The 27447-nt window shown below is 34.5% G+C and overlaps 1 protein-coding gene across 10 annotated transcripts in view; it reads left to right on the plus strand.

Annotated features, from left to right (window-relative positions):
• ZNF385B (zinc finger protein 385B) overlaps positions 1-27447 on the plus strand; it is a 520340-nt gene that overhangs the window by 439870 nt on the left and 53023 nt on the right. For 8 of the 10 annotated variants that reach the window (XM_074302977.1, XM_074302975.1, XM_074302974.1 and 5 more), the window contains 2 exons: positions 1394-1432; positions 5711-5821. In XM_074302977.1, the coding sequence (XP_074159078.1) occupies positions 1394-1432; positions 5711-5821 (150 nt within the window). The remainder of the gene's footprint in view (positions 1-1393; positions 1433-5710; positions 5822-27447) is intronic. The other 2 variants (XM_074302976.1, XM_074302984.1) reach the window with 1 other exon arrangement.

Below are 27447 nucleotides of genomic sequence, written 5' to 3' on the forward strand. Positions count from 1 at the left end.
ATTGACATATATTTAATATAATATATATTTATATATTTGTATATTTACAAATTTTGGTATATCTTGCCTTATTTAAATAGTAGGCTTTTTGAAGGCAGGAACATGTTTTCTATTTGTTTCCTATCTCCCATGTTAATTATGATAAGTGTTTGAGAAATGCTTTATAAAATATTTGTTCAAGTGCTTTGTTAACAGTCAACTGAGGTTGATAATGGGATCATAATTATGGTGAGGTCCTGGCAGCTTTTAAGAAGGGTTTCCAGAGGCAATATCCAGTCACAATACTGGCTTATAGGCAGTTCTCTTAACTGCCTCTCCTCCTAAAGTGCTTTACTGATCTCTGATTCTGCTGGTGCAGCCACCTCACCTCTTTTTCACCACTGTTTTGACTAGTATCCGAATGCATTTTGAGATTTTAATGGAGATATTTTAGGATGTAACTCAAATTCTACTCATTTGTTAATGTAGTAGCAACAGCAGCTGTTTATTCACGGACATAAGTGACAAGGATTAGTGATAATTCGCTTGCCTTCATCAGTAGAACTGAGCATCATTAAGTATTATGGATTGCTGTAACATTGTACTTTGATGACAAATATATATATATATATACATGCACATATACATAATTGTATAATTGTATATGTGCATGTGTATGTGTATATGTGTGTAAGTATGTATGTATGTCTTAAGTGTTTCACAGTTTAGATTATGTTTTTAAGTACCTTGGAAAAGCCTGATCTTTGACTTCTATACTTTGTTTCATTCCCATATAGGTTATATTTTGTGTTCAATATACCCTTGCTCAAATGCTTGAACAATCTAGTAAAAGGCATTCTAATGTAATGTGAATGACTTTTTGTTATGAGACTAAAAATCTGTAAGTTAAAAAAAAATTGCATTGGTTTGTGAATCTCATAGTCTGTGTTTACCACATCTAAAGGAAAAGCTTTGCATACATTATTATCTTGATAATAAAACTGTAGTGTATGTTTTATTAAGACCAGTTTCAGTAAGTAATTTAATAGTGTATTTGTCCATAACAAGCCTCCAATTATTCCAATCTCTCTCTAGTAATGACCCCATTCCATTTTTCATTTTTAGTACCTAAAATACTTATTGGCCTAATGGTTTTTATGTTTCACTCCAGCATAATTTTCATTGAAAAAAATGGCAAGTGTTAACTCTTTGTAACTCTAGAGAACAGTATCAGCGTTTTAAACCCACATTTTCTCTCCTTCCTTTGTTCCTTCCTTCCTTCTTTTCTTTTTCCTTTCCTTCCATCCTTCATTTCTTCCTCTTTTTTAAAGTTTCATTTAGAAAAATGTGTCTACTAGCCACAAAATTCAAGTTTCATTCATCTGTGACAACTTTTAACTTTTACTTTTTTTAGAAAAGAAGAGACTTGTTTGGGACCAATAAATTCTATCAGGTAAGGACTGCTGGTAGTGGAGTTTTCTGACAGAATTTTTCTTTTCCTCTTTTTTTGGAGGCAAACTTCTAAAGGTTCTAGAAAATAATGTTGTTTAGCAAGATTCTGTTACTCCTGAAGTAGCTTTTATATACAATGTGAACTAACAAGAAATGTCTCTGGTTTTTGTAATAAGGCCATTTATTTTTGCAAACTTACCACTAACTGTAGAATTGTGCCAAGATGTGTGTGTATGTGTGTGTGCATGAAGTTCTTTAAGAACTCACTCATTTTTTAACAAGAAAATGGCCCACAAATTCTGGGATAAGTACCCAATAAAAGCCTGAAGATGAAAGAATTTTGTGAATATAATAATGTTAAATTATTCAGTTATCCTTGTGTATTACATAAGTGTGTATATACCGCTTATTTAGTCACACATTTCTGATGATTTCAGAAGCCTAACATCACTTAGTAAGAGAATAATTTTTAATTTAGTCTACATCTTAGCTTTTACTTTCAACTCATTTTAGAAGTTTGATGGATAAACTTTGAGAAAATTAATAATTCAATCTTATCCATTATAAACTTTCCTTTTTTAAATATAAAAACACCAATTATGTTATTGCTTAGTCTGTAGCCTACTGAAATGACTCAGGTATTTGTAGTTATTGCATTTGAAGGCAAATATTCAAAACATTGGCTAGACAGTGTTGCCTCTTTTAGAGGTATGAAATGGTTTGGCAAAGTGGGACATTCTTTTTTGTACCATTTAGAGTCTTTTTGTACAAATGATGTCTCAAAATATGTTCTTAGGCCAGCACTATAATTATAGATGTCTGTGATAAATAACTGAGAAAGGAAGATATAAAGAGGTTTAAGCAGGGAGGAAAATTGTACCCTTTCCAAGTGTATTTGAAATGAAGTATAGAGTCAGGCAGGAAATAAAAGGGAAGCAGTTCCAAGTCAAAAGCCTGGAGAAAAAAAAATTCTTGTATAATGAATGGACAGGTTGTTGGAAGGGTAGAGAAAAGGGTACCAGAATATAAATAGTCAAAGGCTACTTAGTAATGTGATTTATGGTTATGATAAAGATTTTACCTCTAAGTGGGAACCATCTGGAGAATGCTTCTTGGGAACCTCTGGAATTGTAATTCTACCTAGGACAACAAGGAAAACCTTTTTTACTTTGCTTCTTCTGGAAGTTGGTCAGCAGCTCATAAACAATGAAATTTAGACTTCTTAGCCTCAGGAGAAAAGAGAAAAGTATTTTCTTGTTGAAGTGAGGTGTGGTGTGAAATGTTTTGGCAAAGTAGAACTACCAGTAAGGAAAATCCTGCTTTGATGCCATTGTGGTAGTGATCCTGGACTCTTGAAACCTATTATGGGTAGCATGGTACAAAGGATTTATAGATAGAAGACTTGAGCTCTGTTTTCCATGAAACCTTTGATGAGTCATTTAATTTCATTTTAACATCAGTTTCCTTGGGTGTAAAATGAGCAGAGTGGACCAAGTTGATGTATAAGGTCCTTTCCACTCTATATCCAATTATCCTATAATCCTAAGTCTTTACCAGTTTGAAAACTTTGGCCGCAGATGATGATTAACTTGGGTATCATCAGTAAGTCTAGTCTAGCCAGGGACAAAGGGGTTTAGCCAGAAAATTGGCTACCACGTGATGATTTTTTAAAAATAACTTTTTTCATTACTTTGCCCTGACAACCCATGAATCTTTCAGAATATCAAAATGAGTGCTATAGATAAGAGTTCTGAGACACAGTCCTATTTAACCTGGGAATTCTGAAAGCATGTGCAGAAGCTTTTTCAAGATCTGTCAAGTTTTAGAAGTTTGCTTCTACTCCAGGGGGACGTCGGGACTATAAACAGTGAAGAAGGGCTGGTATAGGGTTCCTGAAGACACAAAACTGGATTTCTGCTACCTACATCTTGGGTCTGATACCACGCAGGTACTGATTCCAGGTTAAAAATGCTTTGCAAAGCCTGAAATCACAAACATTTGTCTCCTAAGATTACCCTTTTGTGAGATAGAATTTTGTTGTTTACTTGCAATATTTGAACTCCAGAGTAAAGGTGCCTGAGGAACAAAACATATTTTTGAACCTTTGATACTTTTGGTATTGGCTGTTCCCAGGAGAAAATAGTAATGCTCCATTCTTGCAGCAGACTAACATGGTTTGTCTATTTCTATGCACACCAAGATAACATGTCCAGTTCTGTGGTTTTCAAGTATTTTACTACACTACAAATATTTTAAGTACTTTAGGAACTCTTCGAACCAGAAGATGTATTTGAACGTTTAGCTTTATATATCTTAACTTTAAAGCAAGTTTGAAAAAATTCTATATGTTTTTATTTGTCACCTAAAATAATTCTGCATGGTAAGTGCTGAACAGAATTTTATTCCTTCATAAATTCTTGGAACCTCTGTGGGCAACTGGCCACCCTCTCCTTCCCATGCTACTTTGAACTACTCATAACTATTGTTTGTGTGAACTCATATTCCTATGAATTACAGCAAGTTGGAGTTGCAACAGACCATAGGACATGGTTTAGTTCAGTACCCTCATTTTTAATTGAGGAAAATCAGGCCCTGAGAATGGAATTTACTTAGCAAGATCGCATATTATGTTAGCTGCAGAGCTGGGATTTAGTATCCAGTGCTATTCCTCCCTTCCCCCTTCCATCTTAGTGTGTACTGTTGACTGTCAGAATCTAGGCTATAATCATGACAGAAACAAAACATTTTTCTATTCATTCACCCTAAGGCAGTGCTGTGTCAAAATCAAAAAGAAAAAGGGGTCATTAAAATGTAGGTAAGAATTCCTCTAGGCTACATATTGTCTTAGAAAACTACATATTCATATTATCTATATTTTATTGTATTTGTTATGTATTTTGTCAAAAATTTTCTACTTATATTTTTATCTGATTTAGGCCCCACTTGTGAGTGTTGTAGACTGTGTGTGCCAGGACTGGCCAAGTGTTTTGACACATCTGCTTTCTTTCTCACACATTTAAGACATTTTAAAGGCCCAATATTTGTTAATGTTGAACTTTCTTAATTTTTAACCACATATAGAAGTGCTAAGTTATTTTGTTGAATTAAATTGAGTTTTCATGCTTTAACAAAGATTATCAGCTACTTCAAGGGTAATGTTGAAATTCCAGAGATTTCATTTACTGGTATGATTTTGTTTTTGCAAGATTCTCTGTTTGTAACTGACATATCATTTTTGCTGAATTTGAAACTGCCAGAGATTTGACCCTGCTTTAGACCAGGGTTTTTTAACCTAAGATCCATAAACAGATTTTTCATAAAGTCCATAAATTTGGATGGGGAAAAAAGTTTCCTTATTTATGCCCACATAAGACAAAGTTAAGTGCCCCTACTTGGGAATATCATCAGGTCCACAGAAGAATGGGTATCACTCTGCAGGTACTACACTCAACATTGTATCTTTTGTTTTTCTCTTTCCCATTAGTATCACATATTTTTCAGAAGGAATGTCCTGGTTGTTTCTTACCAAGCATGTCCACACACTCTCCTACATGAATTTATGTTCTTGCTGAATAGCTGGGATAAAAACCCATCATCTTATTAAAGGCTTGAAATATTGACATATTATGTATCTACTAGATCAATATTTAAACAGCGTTTGCATGCTGAACATTTTTGTGTGGGAGCCTCTTAAATGAGGTATTGTGACAGGTGTTTCCTCTGTGATTGATACTTTGGAGTGAGTGAATAAAAATGATTAATTAGCATCACTGTAAAATACAGATTAACAGCTGTAAATTTAAATTGGAGGTTTCTATAATGTGAGCCTGCTATTTAAAATTTTGCTATGAATCAATCAACAGTTAAGAAACTGAAATAACTTTTGTTTTCTTATAAAGATTTTAACTTAGCTATTCTGGAATTACTTTATCTACTCTTTAGTGTCTGGGGGGAAATTAATATCACTTTTAGTCCATACCCTTGGATCTCCTGTTTTATGGTTCCCTAAAATATTGGTGGTATCCAAAAACTTCTAATCTAGGTGGCACCTGTCTTTTGACCTGGTGCTTTTGTGGGGATTTCCTGTGCTCTGATTCATTCCCTGCCAGTCTAAATGTCTGAGATGTCCTGTGAAACCACAGGGCTTAATTTTATAGCACAGCTCTGGAACAAAATTTAACAGTAAAATCCTAAAGGAAAAATAAAAGTATTTAAAATGTTCACATCATTTACTCTCCTTTGAAGTTATAAAAGACATATTTTCTCATTTGCCCTTTAGATGGATCCTGTGCAAAAAGCAGTCATAAACCACACATTTGGAGTGTCCATTCCCCCAAAGAAGAAACAAGTTATTTCTTGTAATGTCTGTCAGCTTCGTTTTAACTCTGACGTGAGTATCACCTTTTCATTGCTCTATGTAGGTAGATAGTTTGAGGAGTGAGGAGGAAATCTGTATCCTTTTGCATACTCTGCAGCATAGCACCTCTCTGGGAAGTGTGACTATTAGTCACTAGTGTTTCCTGTGCCAGGTTTCCAAGGTTATTACCATCAGCCCTGGAAACATAAGAACCAGATTAAGTGGTCAGTAGGAGTTATTAGGGACATTTTCAAGTGACTTGCAATGCATGACATTTTACATTTGATTCCACATGTTAAAAGTTATGTGACAAAAAGAAAAGCCTGAACTAAGAACATAGAAAGACAGGTTTGTGAATGCCCAATAGTAAAAAGGAACATGAAATCACAAAAATTCCCTAAGAACCCCAATCATTTGTGTATATCAAACCCTACATTTTCTTTATTTCTTCAATACTTAAGGAGCCTCGATGTTCTGGTTTGGGTAACTGTATCCAGTTTTGCAAATCGCAGCCCCTTCACACTTTAGTAGATGGTCTTCATGAGTCCCTGTATCCCTAACATTCATCACCTGTCAGCCTACATTTCCTCTGCACACTTTGGTTGATCTTCCAATGATGGACCCATAGTCCATCATATTCAAAGTCTTTCCAAACCAGTTGGACCCAAAGAGCCGACAAGAACCCAAAGTCACCTCTAGACCATGCAAAGGAATTGGCACAGGAGTAAAGTGCATGCTTTGTGTAATGATATGTAAGCATTCATCTAAACATTTTGATGCTTATACTGTAAACTCAGAACTCTTAAGTGTGGAATTTTGTAAGAGTTCTTCAACCATTGACCAAAGACTGGAAAGGAACATTACACAAGATCATGTTAAGAACAATTCACTATCATCATTCATTCACTCATTCAACAAGCATTTATTTCCAAAAGTAGAACAAAAACACCACCTCACTCATAAAATAATAATAGCTGATACTTATAGTCATTTTAAAGTTTACGCAACACTTTATATTTTCTGTTGATATGTGTGACCATCCTGTGAGGTAGGTACTATTATTATCCCCATTTTATAGATGAGGAAACCAAAGCTCAGAGATTTTAAGCAATTTGCTTAGTCACCTAGCTTATATCTGGCTGAATCTTTGGGACTACAGGTCCAGAATTTTATCGCCACTATGCTCTGCTACTCTGAGTTTATTCAATAAACATTTATTAAGCAGGTAAAAACAAACACTTATTAAAATGAGTGCTGTACTAAGTGCCAGGTAAAGACAAAATTCTGATAAACCTCAATTCTTGCCCACAGAGAGCTTTTGGTCTAGTAAGGAAATAAGACCTAAATACAGAAAGCAGTAATTTACAATACTATGAGAAAAGTATGTTTGAGAAATATAAAATTAAGTCCTTTTACTTCTCTTAGAAATTATTTTTGTTTATACTTTGGTTAAGGACTAGCATGAGCTCTGATTATCATGTTATATAGGACCTACCTCTAACTTCCAATGGAACATGAAGACATTAAAAAAATCATCTCAAAAATAATCCAGCATCAAGTCTTGAATATGATCCCTTACATGATCCTTTATAAGATAGAATATAGGTCTCTTATAGAATATATACTCTATTACCTGCTTTGAAATTAATGGAATTAGTAGAATTAATTGAGAAACCTGGGTACTAGTCTCTGTTCTGTCCATAATAAGGCAGGGGATCTTAGCCAAGCAATTTAAACTTTTTTATAACTCATTTTCCTCATGAATATAATTAAAGGGGCAAAATGAATGATTTCTAAAGCCCTCAGTTTTGGATAATTGTGCTACTGAGAGCTGTTGGAATACATGGGAGCCATCTGATAGTGGCTGCTGGAGATCCAACCCAGAATGGATCTCCTCTTGTGAGAGGATGATATAAAGAGACTGAGAGGCAACAATTTCTCAGTCGGAGAGGTCAGAGAACAGCAACTGCCTTTCAGTCAAAAGGTCAGAGAACAGCAATTGCCTTTTAGTCAGAAAGGTCAGAGAACAGCAATTGCCTTTTAGTCAGAGAGGTCAGAGAAAAGCAATTGCCTTTCAGTAGGAGAGATCAGAGAATAGCAATGGCCTCTCAGTCAGAGAGGTCAGAGAACAGCAATGGCCTCTCAGTCTTGTATCATCCTCTCACAAGAGGAGATCCATTCTGCGGGTCTGGATTGGATCTCCAGCAGCCATTGTCAGGTAGCCCCTGTGAATTTCAACAGCTCCCATGTATTACAACATTGGATGTTCATTTATTCTCTTTAATACCTATAAAGAAGTTAGCATCAGGCAGCTAGGTGGTCAGTGGATAGAGGACCAGCACTGAAGTCAGAGGACTGGAGTTCAAATCTGATTTCAGACACTTAACACTTCCTGGCTGTGTGACTCTGGACAAGTCACTTGAACCTTTTAGCCTCAGTTTCCTCATCTGTAAAGTGAACTGGGGAAGAAAATGGCAAACTACTCCAATATTCAAGAAAACCTCAAATGAGATCACAAGAAGTTGGACAAGATTGAATAATAATCACAAAACTCTTTTCATGTTTCATGTGTGAAAATTAAAAGTCAGAGAAATTGCTGAAGAATCTTGGATATACTTCTTTGGGAAAATCAGTGGACACATGCTTTCTGTTCCCGAAGGTCCCACCATTCTACCAGTCTCCCAAGCTTCATCCATCACCTCAGTGCCATCCTTAGTTCCCAGTTCTCCTTCATCTCATCTACCAAATCAGGCACTAAATCTTACCTTTTTTTTACCTCTACAAAATCTTTTCTAGCTCCTTATCTCTACTCAAACAGATTCCACTTTTATCGAAACCTTCCTTTCCTCTCTCTAAGATGGCTATAGCAATCCTACTTAATCTTTCGCCTCTGCAATCCATCTTTCACTTAACCACCAAAGTGATTTTCCTTAAGCAAAGCTGCAACTGTATCACTCCCATAATTCAGTAAACTCTAGGGGATCTCTATTGACTTTGGATAAAATATAAACTCTCTTTAACTTGTAAGGCTCTTCAATCCCCAACTCATCTTTCCAGATTCATTGTACATTACTACTCCTTCCATATTCTGTGATCAGTCAAATTGATCTCTTTTGTTCACACACAGTCCAAAATTGCTTTACTTTGCATTGGCTTCCTCCCATTTGTGAAAGGAACTCCTTCCTCACCTTGACTTCATAGAACTCTTCTCTCTTCTTTCAAGGTACAGCTTAAGCCAAATTTTCTACATGAAATCTTTCTTGATTTCCCCAATTAACAGTGCTCTCTTTCCCAAACTACCTAGTATTTAACTACATATTTTAAAATATTTATCTCTTTACTTTTACATGTATAGCCATATATACACAACATATATACATATACACACATATATATAGTATATACATACACATACTCATATATGTATGTCATATATATATATATACATATTTACAGATACATATGTATATTCAATGCTAAGAACTGAGGTTACAAAAAGAGACATGTCTGTGCCCTCAAATAGCTTATAATCTAATGGGGAAGGCTACATGGAAATAAATACATGCAAAACAAATTATATGTAATATAAATAATTAACAGATAGATGGCATCAAAATTAGTGATTAGGAAGGTTTCCTGTAGAAGGTGGGATTTTAGCTGTGACTTAAAGGAAGCCAGGGAGGTTAATAGTCAGAGCAGAGAAGGGAGAACCACACAGGCAAAATGTCTGGAGGTAAAGGATGGATTATCTTATCTGGGTAATGTCTAGGAAGCCAGTGTCATTACATCAAAGAGGACATGTTAGAGAGTGAGTGTAAAAACTTGTTAAGGTAGGAGAGGGCCAGGTCATGAAAGATTTTTGGATGAACTTTCTAGTTGATTTTGAGAAAGATAAGTAAACACTAGAGTTTGTTGAGAAAGGAAAAGACATGGTCAGATTTGCTGTAGGAAAATTTCTTTAGTGACTGAATGGAGGATGGTGAGAATTAAAGAGGAATAGGGGATGAGTCTTAGACGGTAGGGAGGGATGGTGGTAGTAGTCTCTACAGTAATAGGGAAGGTAGGAGGGGGAGAAGACTTAGGGGAAGGAGAATGAATTCTGTTTTCAACATAATGAGTTTAACATATCTATTGGGCATCTGGTCAGAGATATCTTAAAGGCAGTTGGAGATGTGAGATTGCAGGTCAGCTGAGAGTTTGGGACAAGATAGGTATATTTGATTGTCATTAGCACAGAAATGGTGATTAAATCCTTAGGCGATGATGAGCTCACCAAGGAAGGTTGTTTAGAGAGAGAAGTTAAGAGAACCCAGGACAGAAACCTGAGGGGCTTAGAATACATGATCTGGAGGAGGGTCCAGCAAAGGGGACTGAGAAAGATTAGTCATATAGGAGAAAAACAAAGAGAGTATGATTTCTAGAAAGCCCAGAGAGAGGAGAGAGTGATCATATCAAAGGCTGCAGAAAGATCAAGGAAAATGAGGACTGAGAAAAGAGCCATTGGATTTGGCACCCTTTGCAGAGAGTGATTTCTATGGAATGATAAGGTCAGAACATGGATTGTAAAAGGTTAAGACAACAATGAAAAGCAAGAAATACAACATATATGTGTGGGTATATACATATTTATGTATCTGTATGTATTGTGTATATACATATTTTGTATGGTTTTTTTTTCCCTGAGGCAATTGGGGTTAAGTGACTTGCCCAGGGTCACATAGCTAGGAAGTATTAATTATATGAGACCAGATTTGAACTCAAGGCCTCCTGACTTCAGGGCTGGTGCTCATCCATCATACCATCTAGTTGCCCCTATAAGCATCTTGAGAATAGGGATTGTTTTGTTATATACATTGTCTCTCTAATTCCAGTGACAAGCACAATGTCAGGCACATGGAAGGTGCTTAATAAATGCTTCATGATAATTCATTTATTGCTTGCAATCTTTCTAAAAGGATTAACAACAGTGAGCTTTTGGTATAGATCTATCTTAAATTTGAGCTTAATTCAGTGTCAGATGTTTTCTGTATCTTTACTATTAGATATGTGCTGATAGACTCATTAGAAATGTGTGTATATGTGTTAAATTGGGCTCCTTGTTAAATTTCAAAAAGCGCCATCAATAATGGGGAGAGAAATTATATTTTTGAATTATGCTTAGGTTCTCATCTGCCAAACCATGAAGCCTTGATGGAAAATCCACAGTGTATCCTATAGACACACACATATTCACAGTTTTTAATAATACTGAAATAATCTTCATAGCTGAGTTATGAAACTATGTTTTATTTGAATGGATGTTTATTATTTTGTAATTATCCTATTTATATTTTAATATAAGAATTTTTAAATGTCCTTATCTCCTTTAATACCATTTCTAAGGCTGAATTGGCTATACTCTTCAATGTAAAACATGTTTATTAAAAAACCTGGAAGGCAGATTTGAACAGTTAATTCTGAATTCCGCAGTTCTACATTCCCTAAGTAAAAAGTGCCATTAGAATTCAATGTGACTTATCTTAAATGCCCCATTGCCTCCTTTGTCCAGCTTTCTGTCATCTCAGAGTGGTATAGCATTATTGGAAAGCCAAGGCCACAGCTTTATTTTTACAACACAAAGTCATGTAAATGAGCAAGCATTAATCACAAACATTTCCCAAATGGGCCTTTACAAATTAGCACAGATAACTTTGCCAGTGGGCGGGCATCTAGGTTTAGGAATAATATCTTTCTTCTCCTGAGTTCCAGCCACTTTTATATACATTTTATATCTATCTCCTAACACCTCTTCTCCCCTCTCTCCACCTTTTTTCGTAACTCTCCTTCTGTACCCACAGTAGTTGGGAGTCATGAGCCCTTGGGATGAGTAAGAACATTCTGAAATATGTTACTCAGTTCTCTTCCTGTCCAACATAATTGCAAATACAGATTATTCTAGAAATGTTAATCTTAAATTAAAATCCCTACCTGTCTGTTTGAAAATCCCATATCCAAACACCAAACTTCCCAGAGAAAAATCTCCTCAAGAATTGTGCTGTGCTGTGCTGGATAAGCATCTGTTACTGTGCTCACCATTTGCACAACTGGATTATACCTAAAATGCAAAAATATATTTTTTTCTTTCTTTTCTCCTTCTTCTCCTGTTTCTTTTCTTTCTCTTTCTTCTCCTGCTCCTCCTCCTCTTCCTTCTTTTTCCTTTCTTCCTCTTATGTTTTTCCAGATCAAAAAATGATAGTAGTCCAAACTGCCTCTTTTAATTGCTCATGCTATACTAATGCCTTGGAAGAACACGATAGGGACAATGAGGTATGAAGGGGAAAATAATAATGAAAAAGGAAGTATTAATCTCATTCAATACAAGTTTATTTGGATGTTTATTGAACTCATCTTACTTTCATATAATCAGTATATCTTGACTTCTTTTTTTTTATTTTTATTTTATTTTATAATTATAACATTTTTTGACAGTACATATGCATGGGTAATTTTTTACAACATTATCCCTTGCACTTACTTCTATTCAGATTTTTTCCCTTCCTCCCCCAACCCCCTCCCCCAGATGGCAAGCAGTCTTATATATGTTAAATATATTACAGTATATTCTATATATCTTGACTTCTAATGAAATAGAAAAATACAAATGAACATTTCTTTAGATTGTGTATTTTAAACTTGAAAAGCATTTGAATGTTAAGTATCATCAAAAGCTAATGGTACAGGATGGCTAGATGGCACAGTGGATAGAGCACTGTCCCTGGAATCAAGAAGACCTGAGTTCAGATCCAGTCTCAGACACTCAATAATTCCTAGTTGTTTGACCCTGGGCAAGTTATTTAACCCCAATTGCCTCACCCTCCCAAAAAAAAAATCCTAATGGTACCATTGCTTCAAAAGCAAATAAAAATCTGTGCACCTTAAGTAAGAAACAGATCTTTATATCCTGGCTCCAAATTCTGGGATCATTTATCCAAACTTGGTATGTTAGTATTGATAAATCCATTGAGTGGTATAGGCTCAGTTTTCTAATTAAAAGTGAATCAACTCTTAAATATTTGACCTGATTTTTTTTTTCAGCAGTTTTCCAAATTTAGAAGCAATTCAAGATCCTGTTTAAGCTAGTTTGTTTCACCTTCCCTCTGCTTCTGATTGTGTTTACATAGGGTTTTGTTGCTGTTGTTTATTTTGTTTTAAGTAGAACCTTAGCCAATTTCTCAGTGTTCTGTGGGCTGGATTTTGAATCTTTCTTGTACATTAAAAAGTTTTATAACAAATACATTCTACTACATCATTGATTTATTTCAGTCCAATCAGGGGTGAAGCAGGTGACCACATTTATGAATTGGTATTTTCATTCTTTATTAAGCCTTTATTCCCAGATCACAAAGGTCCACAACCAATCACTGATCAGGCCTCATCCCCCACAGATCCCAATTAAAAGTATTGGTATGGAAGCCCTGTTTCCATGCCCTGTCTATTTAACTTGCCATCTTAGTAGCTTTCACTCGCCCCTCCCTCCAGTAGATTTCTTTTTATGTCTGTATCCTTTCAAGATCCACATGAGGGCACTTCTTGATTTTCTTCAATCAATGATATAATAATAAAATAATAGGAAGTCTGATCTGTCTTACATAAACAGCCCTAGTTTACCATCTGCTGCTTCAAATGGATGTGGTGCCAGCTCTGCTAGAGACCTCTGGCCCTCATCTATTATCCAGCAGAGATCTCAACAGCAGTGAGATTAGGGAAGAAAGTCACAACTTTGGGTCCCACACCAATTCCCCTTCCATGTGTTGTTGGCTGATTTCTTCCTCTTCCTTTTGGCCACTAGGTCGGACTCCACCTCCTTCACCAGCTGTCATGGGGAGGCCAGTCCCCATAGCAGCTGGGATACCTTCAGTGAAAAGCCAGCAGGTCCCTGAAACAGCGACACTTAGAGAGCCAGTCAGCTTCAAGGGCACCTGTATGGCTTCCTTGAAGGTCCAGCCTTTTTAATTGTCATTATGTAACATTTTTCTAGCAGAATCTTCATTCTCTTATTAGCTGTCTTGACTTGCTGCATTTTAATATTTACAAAGAAGTAGTCTTTTTAACGTAATCACTAGTTTTCTTTTGATTTTAGTCTTTTTTAATACTTGATAACTATATTTCAGTATAATTGGTTTCCTTTGTACTCCTGTGTATTCTATTTTATGCATTTAAAAATGTTATTTTGTAAAGGCTTCACCAAGTTGCCAGAGAGATCCATGAAACAAACAAACAAACAAACAAAAAAGATTAAGAACTCCTATTAAACAGCTTATATACATATATATATATATATATATATATATATATATATATATATGCCTTTTCCTTAGACATTTATTTTCTGACCAAATATCAATGCAGTTTAATACAAATAAGCATTCTGGAAGAAAAAAACAAAATCTCTTTTTTTTAATATGATTTATGAAATTTTACTTTTTGTATTCACTAGCCAGATAAATGTTTCCTAGATTAATTTTTCTATTCCTGAGTTCTTGCAATTCTGCTGACAATTAAAATGCTAGCCTAGCATTTCTAAAAGTATAAAATTATTAAATTATTTTAATAATTTAATTTATTTCATGATTGTTAATTAATTTTTAAAAGATGGGTATTGTTTCTAAGTATTAACTTATTGCTTATCATTCACATGTACTGTGAATGTCTTTTGTGGGGACTAAAAAGGCTTCACCAAATATTTAAACAACCTAATAAGCATTGAAAGCAACAGACCTTTTTACCTAGCATAGGCCTAACATCGCCAAGCTTGGATAATCTTCTATGACTATCCCCTTATTCAAAGCACACTGACTACAGAAAAAAAAAAAAAATAATAGAATCAGGGATGTCACAATTTGGCATGCAGTGGTCTCCAGGAAGAAAGTTCAGAGTGGTCTAGGATTTTGTGAATCTGTGCTTCCTGCCAACTCTAACTCCACAATGAGCTCAGGAGTCACGATTGCTCTCAGGTCAGAGCTACATATAGATGGTTCTAAGAAGGACTTCTGCTTCCCCCATACTTCCTGAAGTATTAGCAAGCTTTAAATGCTCCAAATAGAACAATTTCCAGATATGGGTGAGCAGTCCCAGAAAATGAACAGGGCAAAAGAGAAAATATGAGGAGACAATGTGACCAAGGAATAGTCTGTTGGACAAGGAAAAATTAAATCAGAAGACACACATACTCTCTGTGTCTGTCTCTCTCTGTATCTCTCTGACTCTATGTCTCTCCTCATTTCAGTATGATTTCTCTGTAGTTGGTGCTGCCTTTTTTATAATATCTCAAGACACTTTTTAAAAAATTGGAGCTAATGAAAATGTCTAAAGATACAACTTTTACTTAGCTAGCATTTGAGCACCAACTAAGAATGACCTCTTGTCCAAAAACAAAACAGATATTAGAAATTGGGTATGGGAAAATATGAGCTTAATATGGGGTGACTTGTTCACTGCCATAGGGACCAGAGAAGACTACCTTTAAATTGAATTCACTAATGACTGATTAATTAAAAAGATATCACAGTGATAATAATCTTGTTGATGTATTGGAAACCAGAAAGCTCCTTTTTTTAAAAGTTTAAAGCTGATTTTAAGTATGCAGAAATTATTAGATAACAGTAATTTTAAAAGTTTGAAAGCTTAGCAAATTCTTAAAAAAAAAAAAAAAAAAGTCCTCAAAAACGGAGAGGATCAATAGTATCAAATGAAAATCTAGAAAATGCTAGCCTGCTTTTGTCAAACATTTTACATTTTTTCCCATAAATAAGACTATTTATATTGATTCTCAGGTTTGGAGGGTACTGAAGCAGATAGGAAGTAATTAAAAGCATAAATCTCAAGAGCTTGTGAAGGTAATTCTGTGCTTTGTAGACAGAGCTGACAAAATGATGAACATTTTTAGCTTCAACATGACAGAAATATTGCATGATTATAGGGTGTCAGGGTATAGCTTACTAAGAGTTCTGTTCAATAACAACCATTTAACAAATCTTTTAACTAAGTTCACTTGGCTTTCTGAAGATTGTTAATAGTTACTTACTAATGACCCCATTTCCAATACATGCTATCTTACTGAGATTTCAGTATCATTTTCAACAAAATACTATTTTAAATGAATTTTTTAAAAAGTATGACAAAATGGAATCTGCTGGATTAGAAGGAAAAAAAAAAAGATTAGAATCACTTAATTTATACCTTTCTTATGACAGAAAGGTGAATATTATAACAAAGTTTACTCACCAGATCTTAAAGTTAATTTTTGAAGGAAATTTTTCCTTTTAAATGTTCACTTTAGAATCTAATATATACCACTCACTCTAAGCCAACCCCTTTTTTTTCTTCTAAAATGACCCAGTTTCTCAGAATAAACATTAAATAATGGACTTTAATAAAATTCAGTTATGAAGATCTATCCAAAAATGTCCTCTCGTGTCATTGTGAAGAATGGTAAGATAGCTATTACATAGGGATATACTATATCATGTCTCTTCAGCAAAATATCATTTAAGTGTGCCTTGAAAAACAGCTCCTCAATGAACATTGAAGGAAAGCATGCTAGAAAGATCTCTGATCCTACTGGCAGAAGATCTGGGTTCAAATGCTGCTACTGATGCATACTACATATTTGACCTTGATTGTGATTTTGGATGAGTAGCTTAACTCAGGTGGGTTTCAGGATCTCCAAAATAAGGATAACAAACCTGGATGTGGAATTTAATTTAAGCCCTTTTCAGCTCTCGATCTCTGGTCTATAATGTGTAGACCATTTTGCTGGGATAGATTCCATCCTTAGAATGCTTTTATAATTATACACTATTGAAATCTTTTAAAAAAGATTGTCTTTTCTTTTTTCACCTGCAAAAGTCCATTTCATGGTGATAGCAAATATTAATTCATGGAGTTGTTTTAAAAAACTACAGAGAATTATTCTATTCTTAGTTATTATTTTCCTTTTCTAAAATTATCTTAGAAGACATGGTCTTTGTGTATATTTCTTTTTTGCCTCGCAAATGAAGCTTTCATTATAATTGTCTAGAGCACATCTCTTAAAAATAGGATAATATTCGGGCAGGGAAGAGAGGTAGATTGAGACTGCTGAGAATTCAGTGAGCACTAAATGAAGAATCAGGTAGAGTTTCTAAACTGAAAATATTTTAAATTTATAGGTTAAAGTTAAAGTTCATCTTTCACTTTAGATATGTTTGTTGTTGCAGAAACATTTCAGTTGTATGCAACTCTTCATGACCTTATTTGAGGTTTTCTTGGCAAAGATCCTAGAGTGGTTTGCCATTTCCTTCTCCAGTTCATTTTACACATAAGAAAACTGAGGTAAACAGGGTAAAGTGACTTGCCCAGGGTCAAATATCTAGTGAGTATCTGGATTTGAACACACTGAAGTTGAGTGTTTATCATTCCTTGCCCAGCACTCTTACCATTGCACCAGCTGGCTGCCCATATGTTTAATTTCCTATAAATTATTTTTTGTTCCATGAGTTGATATTGACCTTATATATAAAAATTTAAATCTGAAACAAGGAAGAGAATTGTTTGTATAAGACAATGAAAAGCTATAGGGAATAAGAATAGGTAACTTTTCCATTGCCTTGTTGTAAAGCAGGTAGTGGTAATTTAATAAACTTCAAAAATCCTACAGATTGGATCTGAGAGGTATGAAGTGTTAAATCAGGGTTGTTTTTATATTATTTCTCTAATCAATAGTGATTTTAGAGCATGTTTTCATATGACTATCATTAGATTTGATTTTTGCTTCTGCGATATACCTGTTCATATCCTTTGACTATCAATTAGGGAATGGTTTGTATTCTTATAAATTTCATTCAGTTTTCTATATATTTGAGAAATAAGGTCTACTATCAGAAACACTATAAATTTTTGCATTGGTTTTCTTACAATTCAATTTCTGTTAAATTATGTTTTCATTCAAATTGAGAGTATCCTAAGATTTTAGTTCTTGATTTTGCATTCATGATAAATAATTTTAAAAAAATTAATGTTTGCTTTAAATAAGGAGGGATATAGTGGAAAGCACTCTGGATTTAGGGGTTAGCACATATCCTGGCTATTTTAGTAATCTTATCTATGACTCTGGCATGCAACAAACCCAGCAAGCATAGCAGCCTCCTTTTTTTCACTAAAAATTTCAGTGTTTTTTTTTTTTTCAAGATTTAATTTATCATTTAAAATGAGACCTACAGGTGAGTGTACAGCAAAATCTGCCGTATAGAGACTAAAATTATAAATTTGAAGAAGTAAATAAAAATAATCAATTCAACCAGCTTTTATTAAATATCTACTCTGTGGAAGAAAAACTACATCGGAGCTTACTTTTTAGACATTTAAATATTTGATAGTTACATTTCATATATTTGCATCTTACATATATGGAATTTTTTCTAATTTAAATAGTACTAATTCAGGTTTATGATAATACAGACAGGTAAAATTTAACTTCTCTTGGCAAACTTTTTGTCATAGGTAATGTAGATTAATAGCAAAAACAAGATTTCTGGGGAACAAACTTTTTCAAGTACCCTTAAGCACTTTAGAGGCATCCATTTACATGTAAGCAATTGATATGCTAATTAAAATAATTAGCTATTCATTAAAACTGGGCCCCTAAGGACCTCTATTAGGCAACTTTCTAAAGGGTGAACTCAGCTTAATTTGTTACTGAAAAAATAACAAAACTTTCAAATGTTTCATTTTTTAGACTTTTCACAAATCACAACTGTCATTCACTTAATTCAAATACATAAGATTTTTACTATAATTATACAGTGACAGAATTAATTTAACTTGGTCCCCCAATGTTAAATATCTTTTTGATTTTATTTGCTTTTGCATTTGGCTTAAAGTCTTTCAAGCTAATTGTTTTCAACTTACATGATAGACTGGTTTATGATAACAAAAAAACAAACAGACCAAAAAATAGATACAACAAACCTGTTTTATAGGCTTTGGTCTTCCTTTTCAAGTATCTCCATCAATCAAATTAACTACAGAACTCTTGCCCTCTGATTTCAGTGAACAACTGAGAGAAATAAAGCATTTTAGAACTTTTCTCAAGGAGAATATTAATATTTGGTTTTCCTTCGATTTGGACATTGTGTATCTCTAGGCTGAGTACCCAGATCACAGACTACCCAGCAGGAACTTCCATTTGGGGTCCTGTATCCCTTGCCATTCTTATTGGTGACAGGTTCTTCTGGCCTTTATTTCAGGAAAACCCCACAAGTGCTTCTTCTCACTCACCTGACTCTCTACTCCCACCACTTTCTCCACAGCCTCCTACAAAGAATACCTTGCACTAGTTGGCCCCTACTGTGCCATTATTCCTAGATGGAAAGTGTCAGCACCACTCTTAGACAACCTAACTTGGCATTCTGCTAATGAGGGCAGCTCTCTGGTCCCTATTCTTCTAAGTGTGTAGTCTTCCCCATTTGCAGTTAAACTCTCTGAGTACAGTTGTGTCTGAAAAAAGCTGTGCTTTTTCTGGCTTTTAAATCCAAATTTGTTAGATAATTCTTGGTCCTGATATTTAGAATTGGTCACTTCCAAATTATAGGTACTGGTTATGTTTCCCATTTAGATTGTATGTATTGTCACAACAGGACAGGAAAGGAACCATCTGTATTACTTTTTGTTTCATGCCAATATCTTGGAAAAAAAATTAGCCTGAAAAGAACTGTTTTTTCATCTTCAATTTTGATTCTCTTAAATGAACTTCATAAAAGTTACTGCTGCAAAGTATAGTTGTTCTAAGTGATCAATTTTGTCATGCTCTTTTAGTGTTCACAATCAGAGGGACATACAATTCTTCCTGAGTATTCCAGTGGTCCTTTTATGATCCTAAATTTACATATATATATATATATATATATATATATATATATATATATATATATATCTTATCTCCTTTTGCTCCTCCACACATAGTTTGTGTTATGGTCACTGTACTTGGGATTGTATCTTGGAGATACTGTTTACATGGGCTTCTAGATGGAATCCACAGTGGAGACTCAGGAATGTTTTGGTGTTAGAGGACCAGTAAAAATTCCAGTTCACATTAATCTCACATCTTTTGCCTGGCCTAGGCCAAAATACAGGCTGGAAGCAAAACTTCCAGCTGGGCCTGGTAATCCATTTAAGCAACAATCTTTCTCAGGCTCAAAGCCAAGATGATGGTACCTAAAACCATATGCATCTTTTCAATGGTTTTTCACAGTTTGGTGTCTGCTAGTTTGAAAATACAGGTAGTTGGTATTTTTTCTCTTTAAAAAAATTCATGTGATGCTTTTACTTTTAAATTTACATGCTAAATTTATTTTTGTATAGTAAAACATGTCTGTATCTAAAAATGTTATAGGGCCTCTTAAATTAGAAAAATGTGAGAAGGTTCATTTCAAATTAATAATGAGAAATAATAAAGTATTCAATAATAAAGTATACATAAAATATTCTGTAAGCCACCCCATGACAGATCTGCTAAACATTGTCCTTTCAAGTTATTTTGTCACATTTGTCTACTGACAGTTAACATTTGTAGTGTTAAATAAGCTTCAACTCTCAAAATGTCAGGAGAGCTAAAACTGAACCTAATTTTAGATTTATTTAGAGCTTTGTATGTAAATTTCTTTAATGCTAAAATGGAAAACAGAAGCAAATGTAATACCTTCTAGACGGATTAAAAATTAATGTGTAGAAGCCTAGTAGGCTAATTTAAAAGACTGTCAGAAGACTTGAATTAGTTAGCTGTATAGTCACTGCTTCAATTCAGAGGTCTGAATTATATTACATTACTTATCATTGAATACTGAATTGTAAAATTGCCTTTTTTAAAACACACAATGGCACTCCATTTTCCTCCTGAAATGTAACTGCACTCCCCAAAATGTTAAGAAATTGGAAGGTAGCTGGGGACTCACTGAGAATCCTGAGTCACTCTTCTTTCTACTTCAAAGAAGCTGAAATTATTAAGTAAAATGTGTAAGAGGTAATATGCATGTGAAATTAATTTGGAGAAAGGAAAATCATTTCCATTTTTAATAATTATGAAAACAAGAAGCAAATGAAAGGAGAATATTAAGCAACCATGAATAAAGTCTTAATTTTTATACTACTAATATTAATAATATTTAATTCTGCAAAAAAAAATTTCTAACTAGAACTGTGATTCCATCTGTACAGAGAGCTTCTGGTGAGGAACCTTTACAACCAATGTAGATTAGCAACTTGTCGTTATGGACCTTATGATCTTAGAAAGGTAAAGAATTTCACCAGTGAAATCACAGGTGTGCACAAAAACCTTGCAGATACTACAGACAAAGGTAATATGGCTATAGAATTAGTAAATTTTAAGTAACTCTTATAATTTGCTAATTATTTAACACTGTAGTATTGAATTGATCGACAGAGCACTAAACACGATTGCCCTTCTGTGGAGTGGGGGAATCTTTCTGGAAAGATGAGGATCTAGCTTCCTTAGAAATATTTTATTAAATATATTTATTAAAATATTTAATATTATTACAAATAATAGTATTATTGTTATATTCACTGATTCCTGACCCCCCCTCTTTATGCAACAATATGATTTTAGATTGAGGTTCCCCCCCCATTTAATTCATTTTTAGAAAATCTGGTTCTGTAGGATGCATGCAATAATTGCATATATTTGTATTAGTGTACTGAGAACTCTTGGCTATAAGTCAAAAACTAAATGTATTTATGTCTGGAAAATGATGATCCATAACTGAAGTAATGCTTCTGAAATATTGTAGTCTTCACTTCTGAGTAGAGTGTAAGTTCCTTGAAGACAGGATCTAGTTTGTTTGGAGGTTTTGTCTTTATATTTCTGTGCATGACACAGTTCCTTGCATAGACAAATGTTTGCTGAGTTGAATTGATTCAATTCTAGATTTATAAAATATGATATTAAAAAAGATAGCCTTAATCTTGATATTATTGTGTGTCAAAAATAACTAAAACTGAAGGGACCTCTCCTCAGGGGAAAAAAATCACATAGGTGACATAACTGGAAAAGTAAATATTCAAGAAATAGTGTTTTGCTTTTCTTTTGGCTTTCTTAAACATTATAAATAACATTAAATCTGAGCCAGATTTTCCATCTGAAACTATACAATAATGTTAAAATGGTTGTAATGCCTTTCACTAATTTGTACGTATAGGAGGAAAGGAACTTTCAAGTACCTGTGCTACTATGTGAATGGAGTATGTAGAGGGAAAATGTAGCATTAAGTAATGTCATACAATATGTAATTCACACTTTGATGTTCAGAGGTACTCCTGTGTCCCACCCTATTCAGTCTCAGCAGGCCTACCTTTAATCTTTTCCCTTCTTGGCCCTATACTTGTGGTCCAAAATTTGACTAGGTGTTTTAAAAATGTTGCTTTTGATGGATTGATCTCAGCATTAAAGGCAAAGAATAATCTGAACTTTTAAAGACAGCTGAAAACTGACTATATAAAATTCATTTCAGAAGGAAGGACAGAATTTCATCTATTAAGACTATTGTAGAAAAGCACATATCAATTTAGTATGTCAAGTGCAAATGTATTCCAATGCCTTATTCAATCTACACTGATTCTGATTCTTCATGTTGGTTCTTCTTGTTCTATATTTACAGCTTTTCAGAGTAACACTGTGTGGAGTAATTCCATTGGTGAATTATATTCTGTGAAGATGAACATCAAGACTCCTGGTTAACTAATAAGATGTAGTTGAAAAATTAATTTGAAAACTGCTAAAGATCTTAAAGAAGTGAATTAATTTGCCTACATGAAAATTTTTTGATAACTCAGATTATTAAAATGTATCACAAACCCCTTTATTCAAATAATGACATTTTAAAAACAGCTGTGGCATAAGATTGTTCTCCTCACCCTGTCTTGTACTTTATGATGACTTCTAAATTAATCCCAGATATTCTACATTGTAGAAGGTACATCTTCTTTTCTCTGCAATGAGAGATCTGTATTCAGAGTTCATTGATGTTATTTTAAATGTGTTCCCACTGTAAATCCAATTACTATGGAATGCCCAATGTGGGAAGCAACAGCTGAACCATCCATCAGAAACCAATATGACTGTGTAATAAAGAACTAAAAAGTCAGTGGTAGTTTTAATTCTATTTGGATTTGTTTTCAACAAACCTTAGTAAAGGAGAATTGAATGAAATTGTCTTCTAGAAACAAATATCAGTGGAATATTTTACTAGCAAATTGATGAATTAGTAAATGTATCCTTTGCCTCCTTGTAACAGCGTTAGCCATATTCGATTTTGCTGAGCATTTTGATAGGGAGAATATCCACAAGTTAAAACAAAGGTGAATGGTCAGTTATTTAGCTATTATTTAGTAATCTTAGCCTCTATTCGACTTCATTTTTTGATAATCATTAACAGATTAAATTATAAATATTTCAGCTACTATTTTAACAGAAGATTATGATTTTGAACTAAGGATAAGATTTGTAATAAAAAATACAACACCTAAGCTACCTGATTATTTTCTTTCCTAGACTGCATGCAGTTAACAATTTGTTCTTCATAAATTCATGTTATGAAGTTATAGAATATAATATTAAAGTATTACATTTCACTTTGGTAGCTTTTACTGAAATGCTTTGGTAATTTTTTATTGGTGTGAATAATTTTCAAAAGGAAATGATGATCTCAGACTAATATACATTTCCTGTCAGTTTCATGAAGGTTATATCATACACACACACACACACACACACACACACACACACACACACACACACACACATACACTCTTTCCTCCTTTTGAACCCTAATATAATTCACCCTTTATAATGGTCCTAAATCTATTTTAAGTAAGCAAACTAAATGCAGTAGTTCTAATGCTCTCTGAAGGATGAAAAAATGAGATTCTATAGGAAAATAGTGAAATTGAGAGAATATATACATCCTTACACATGCACACACACACACACACACACACACACACACACACACTCACACACACAGAGTTTTCTCCCACAATTTGGATGGGTCCTCCATAGAGTATTTATAGGAAAACATGGGGACAGGGAGGATAACAGAGGTATACTACTGGAAATATTGCCTATATTTCATAATTTAACTTTTTTTTTTACTAGAAGACTAGACTTAAAGGTAGAATGGTTGAAAGTACAGCCCTTTGCATAGTGCCACATTTATAAGGCATAGGAATTGTGAATTTCTCTGTTCCATAAACCTAAAATTCTGAATTACATATACAGAAAAAAAAATGGGAAAATATCCTCAAGCTTTTCCTCTAAAGTACAACACATTTCTCTCTATCATTTTACTCTAGAGAAGTGGGTTTCTTTAGAATGAGTAAGCTTGGGGGAAGAAACCCTATGGTGTTGTGCAAGTAGACAAAGAAAGAATACAAGAAATATTCTCGCACACTATTTCCAAGGCAAATTTCCACTTATGGGAACTCAATTGCTATAGTAAGTTCAGAGCAGAGCATGCCAAAACCAACTGGATTCAAGCGAATATTTACATATGACAAGCACTATTGATAAGGGCTGGAAATAAAGTTTATGTAAATTATGTCCTAGGATTCTTTTCAGAGAGGAGCCACTTGGTAGGACTCTCCTGATTCAAGCAGACCTTAGCATGCTTTTTTCCCACACCCTGAAATGCCTTCCTCTGCCTCTCACCTTCTCTACTACAGACTTGTAATTACAGGATCTTCTACTGCTTAATAAGCAGTGAAAATAAGCTAAATCTGGTCAAAAAATGGGCTTCACTCTTCCTGATTGACTTGAGCTTTCTGAACCTTAGCCCCCACTTTTTTCTAATTTTTCTTATGAAAAGATTCCTGGGTAAAAATGTTGCACGAATCATTTTATTATTCAGCATCTCTTTTTTTTCCCAAAAGCCTAGGGCAATGAGATACAGTAGCTGTGTGTGGCAGACACATTCCCATTTCCACCTGTAATGAGATTACAGTAGCAGCAAAGGTACCTTTGGTGAAAGGTGGAGAGGAGAAATTAATCTTTGGTTATAAAAAAAAAAAAAAAAAAAAAAAGAGCTTGAATGAGAGCCTGGATATCATTATCCCCTTCATGTTCTGGTTAATGAGAAGAAGTAGATTGTAGCCACAGAAATCTTACTTATCTTGGCATTTAATGCAGTTTCACTGAACTGTATCTTCGTGGCTAAGTGCTAATTGACACTCTTAAAGTCCTACAGTGAGCCCTAAAAACAGTTAATGAGGAAATGACACTGGTATATAGGGCTGAGATTTTTTTTTTAAGGTAATACAAGTTTCTTGAGCCAAAGTGTAACAAAGTAATACTGTATCATTTAGTGCCCAGGGTGAGAACAATTATCAGAGGCCACACAAGTGTCCTGCAGTTCCAGGAGTTCTTAAAAATGAAATATTCCCAGCTACCCACTAGTAGCATCTGACCTACTGTGTTTAAACGACATGGCTGGCCTGGATTGGGGAAAGTTTCTTCATTGTACTTAAATATGAAGCTATATAGATGAGCTCACCCCACTGAAATTTCAAAAAGCTTGCTTTTTCTATTTTTTGAAGTTTTAATTAAATTCCAATATTGAATTTAGTTGTTTTGCAGGTGGGTCTAACTTTAAATGATCCCATTTGGAGTTTCCTTGGCAAAGAGACTGGAGTGGTTTACCATTTTCTTCTCCAGCTCATTATTATAGATGAGGAATTGAGGCAAACAGGGTTAAGTGACTTCCCGACTGTTTTTTGAACTCAGCCAGATGAGTTTTCCTGACTTCAGGCGGTGCACTGGCCATTGCACCATATAGCTACTGTCAAAATTACAATATAACTTGTTTAGTTTGTATCCTTTGAAAGAAGGACATATATTTCAAATGTGTTCAAGTAACTTAAAACCTTGATTTTATTACTATGTATTACCAACTTACATTTATTGAAATTCAGTTAGCCTTTTCTGTAGCAGCTTTAGGTATGTCAATATATTTTATCTAAATAGATTTTATCTGAATATATTTAAATCCTGTTCAACCAACCTTAGACCTAATAGCTTAAGGGAGAGATTAAGATAAGTGAAATAAATAGAAGACCTGGAAATTGCAGTTAGATGCTTCCTTCCATCCAAAATAGTCCCCCCCCCCCAACATAGGTAAAAGCCCTTGAGATGTGCATCCAGAAGGTGTGTTATACCAGTGATTAATCTCTAGAAATATAGATGTGAAAAGTCATGCAAGAAAAGTGCTGATTGTGTATAAGGTCATGTTGTTTTTGATAAACACCTGGCTTTTCTGGTGTTAAAGAAAAACTGGATTATAAAATACTAAAGTTGTTCCACATACTTAAGCTATTTGTGTATAGAATTAAGAATCGAGCCCAAATAAGAATATGGAGGCAACATGCCCAAAACCACATATTTAAAGAAATGTAAAATAGAATTGTAAGCAGAGAGCCCTTCCTTCAGAAATGAGAGACAAGCTATGGTGTCAAGTGATGCTAATGCTCTGCTGATTTTTGTTTGTGACATTTGGACCAAAGTTAAATATAACGTTCAATAGAATACGTTTCTTCATCTGTCTCCCCTGTGGACCATAGTACAAAATTATGGGGTTTTTCACAGCAAGACTTGCAATGCTGAGAAATTAGAAGGGGTACCCACTCTAACCCAGCATGGTTTGACTGGGCTTGGGTAGTAAATGGATCACAGGAGCTTAGCCAAGTAATCCATGCCCAACAAATTGAAGTTGAGGCAAGAAAATCAAATGACATGTTCGAAAAGATTTCAGATAGTTTAGCCTTGCTGTGAAATGTTGAGTAAGTCAGTTAATCAACCAAAAGGAATTTATTAAGAGTCCACTCTGAATATAGAGGATATAAATAGGTATTTAAAAAACCCAGTTCCTGCTCTTATGGAGTTCACAAAGTTACAGTTTTGAGAGTGAATCCAGCAGAAGGACCACCTGAACAAACAGTGGCTGTAGCTACATGTATTTACATTGCCTTCAGATCTGTGCACCAGAGAAAAGATAAATGGCCACTCTTACATGCACATGTCTCAGGCCTGAATTGTTATTGCATTTATTATCCTGTTGCTCTTATTCCCTCAGAGCCATTTTATGGAGAGCTGTTAGAAGAATAGGGATATGGAAAGTGAGACCTGTGATTTCCTGATCTTTCAGCATCACAGGGCAGTACCTTCCTTACACCTGCAGCTTAACAATGTGAAAGAGGTTCCCAGAGCACTGTCTTTGCACAGCCTGCAAGTGGCAGAAGTGAGGCTTGAGGTCAGGTCTTTCTGGCTCCTGGATCAGCTCTGTCTTCTTCCTAAAATCGTGTTCCTTGGATGAAACTTTTCAAAATAATGCCCATCATGAATCCTCCTACCCAAGGCATCTCATCTTAAATTTCCCAGCCTGCTGATCAAGGTTTTCCATTATTAACATGGCCCATTGTCCAGACTCCTCTCATTTTTCCCAAAAGCACTTTTATGGTTATCTACTCTCTCCCATCTCTGAAATTTGCATTCCCTTTCTCCTAAAATGCCCTTTTCCTCCCATTATTTTGATCATCTCCTTTGAAACCCTAGCTCAAAAATTCTCTGCCATAAGAAT

This window comes from Sminthopsis crassicaudata, chromosome 3 (assembly GCF_048593235.1).
Source record: "Sminthopsis crassicaudata isolate SCR6 chromosome 3, ASM4859323v1, whole genome shotgun sequence".
NCBI classification, from domain to species: Eukaryota; Metazoa; Chordata; class Mammalia; order Dasyuromorphia; family Dasyuridae; genus Sminthopsis; species Sminthopsis crassicaudata.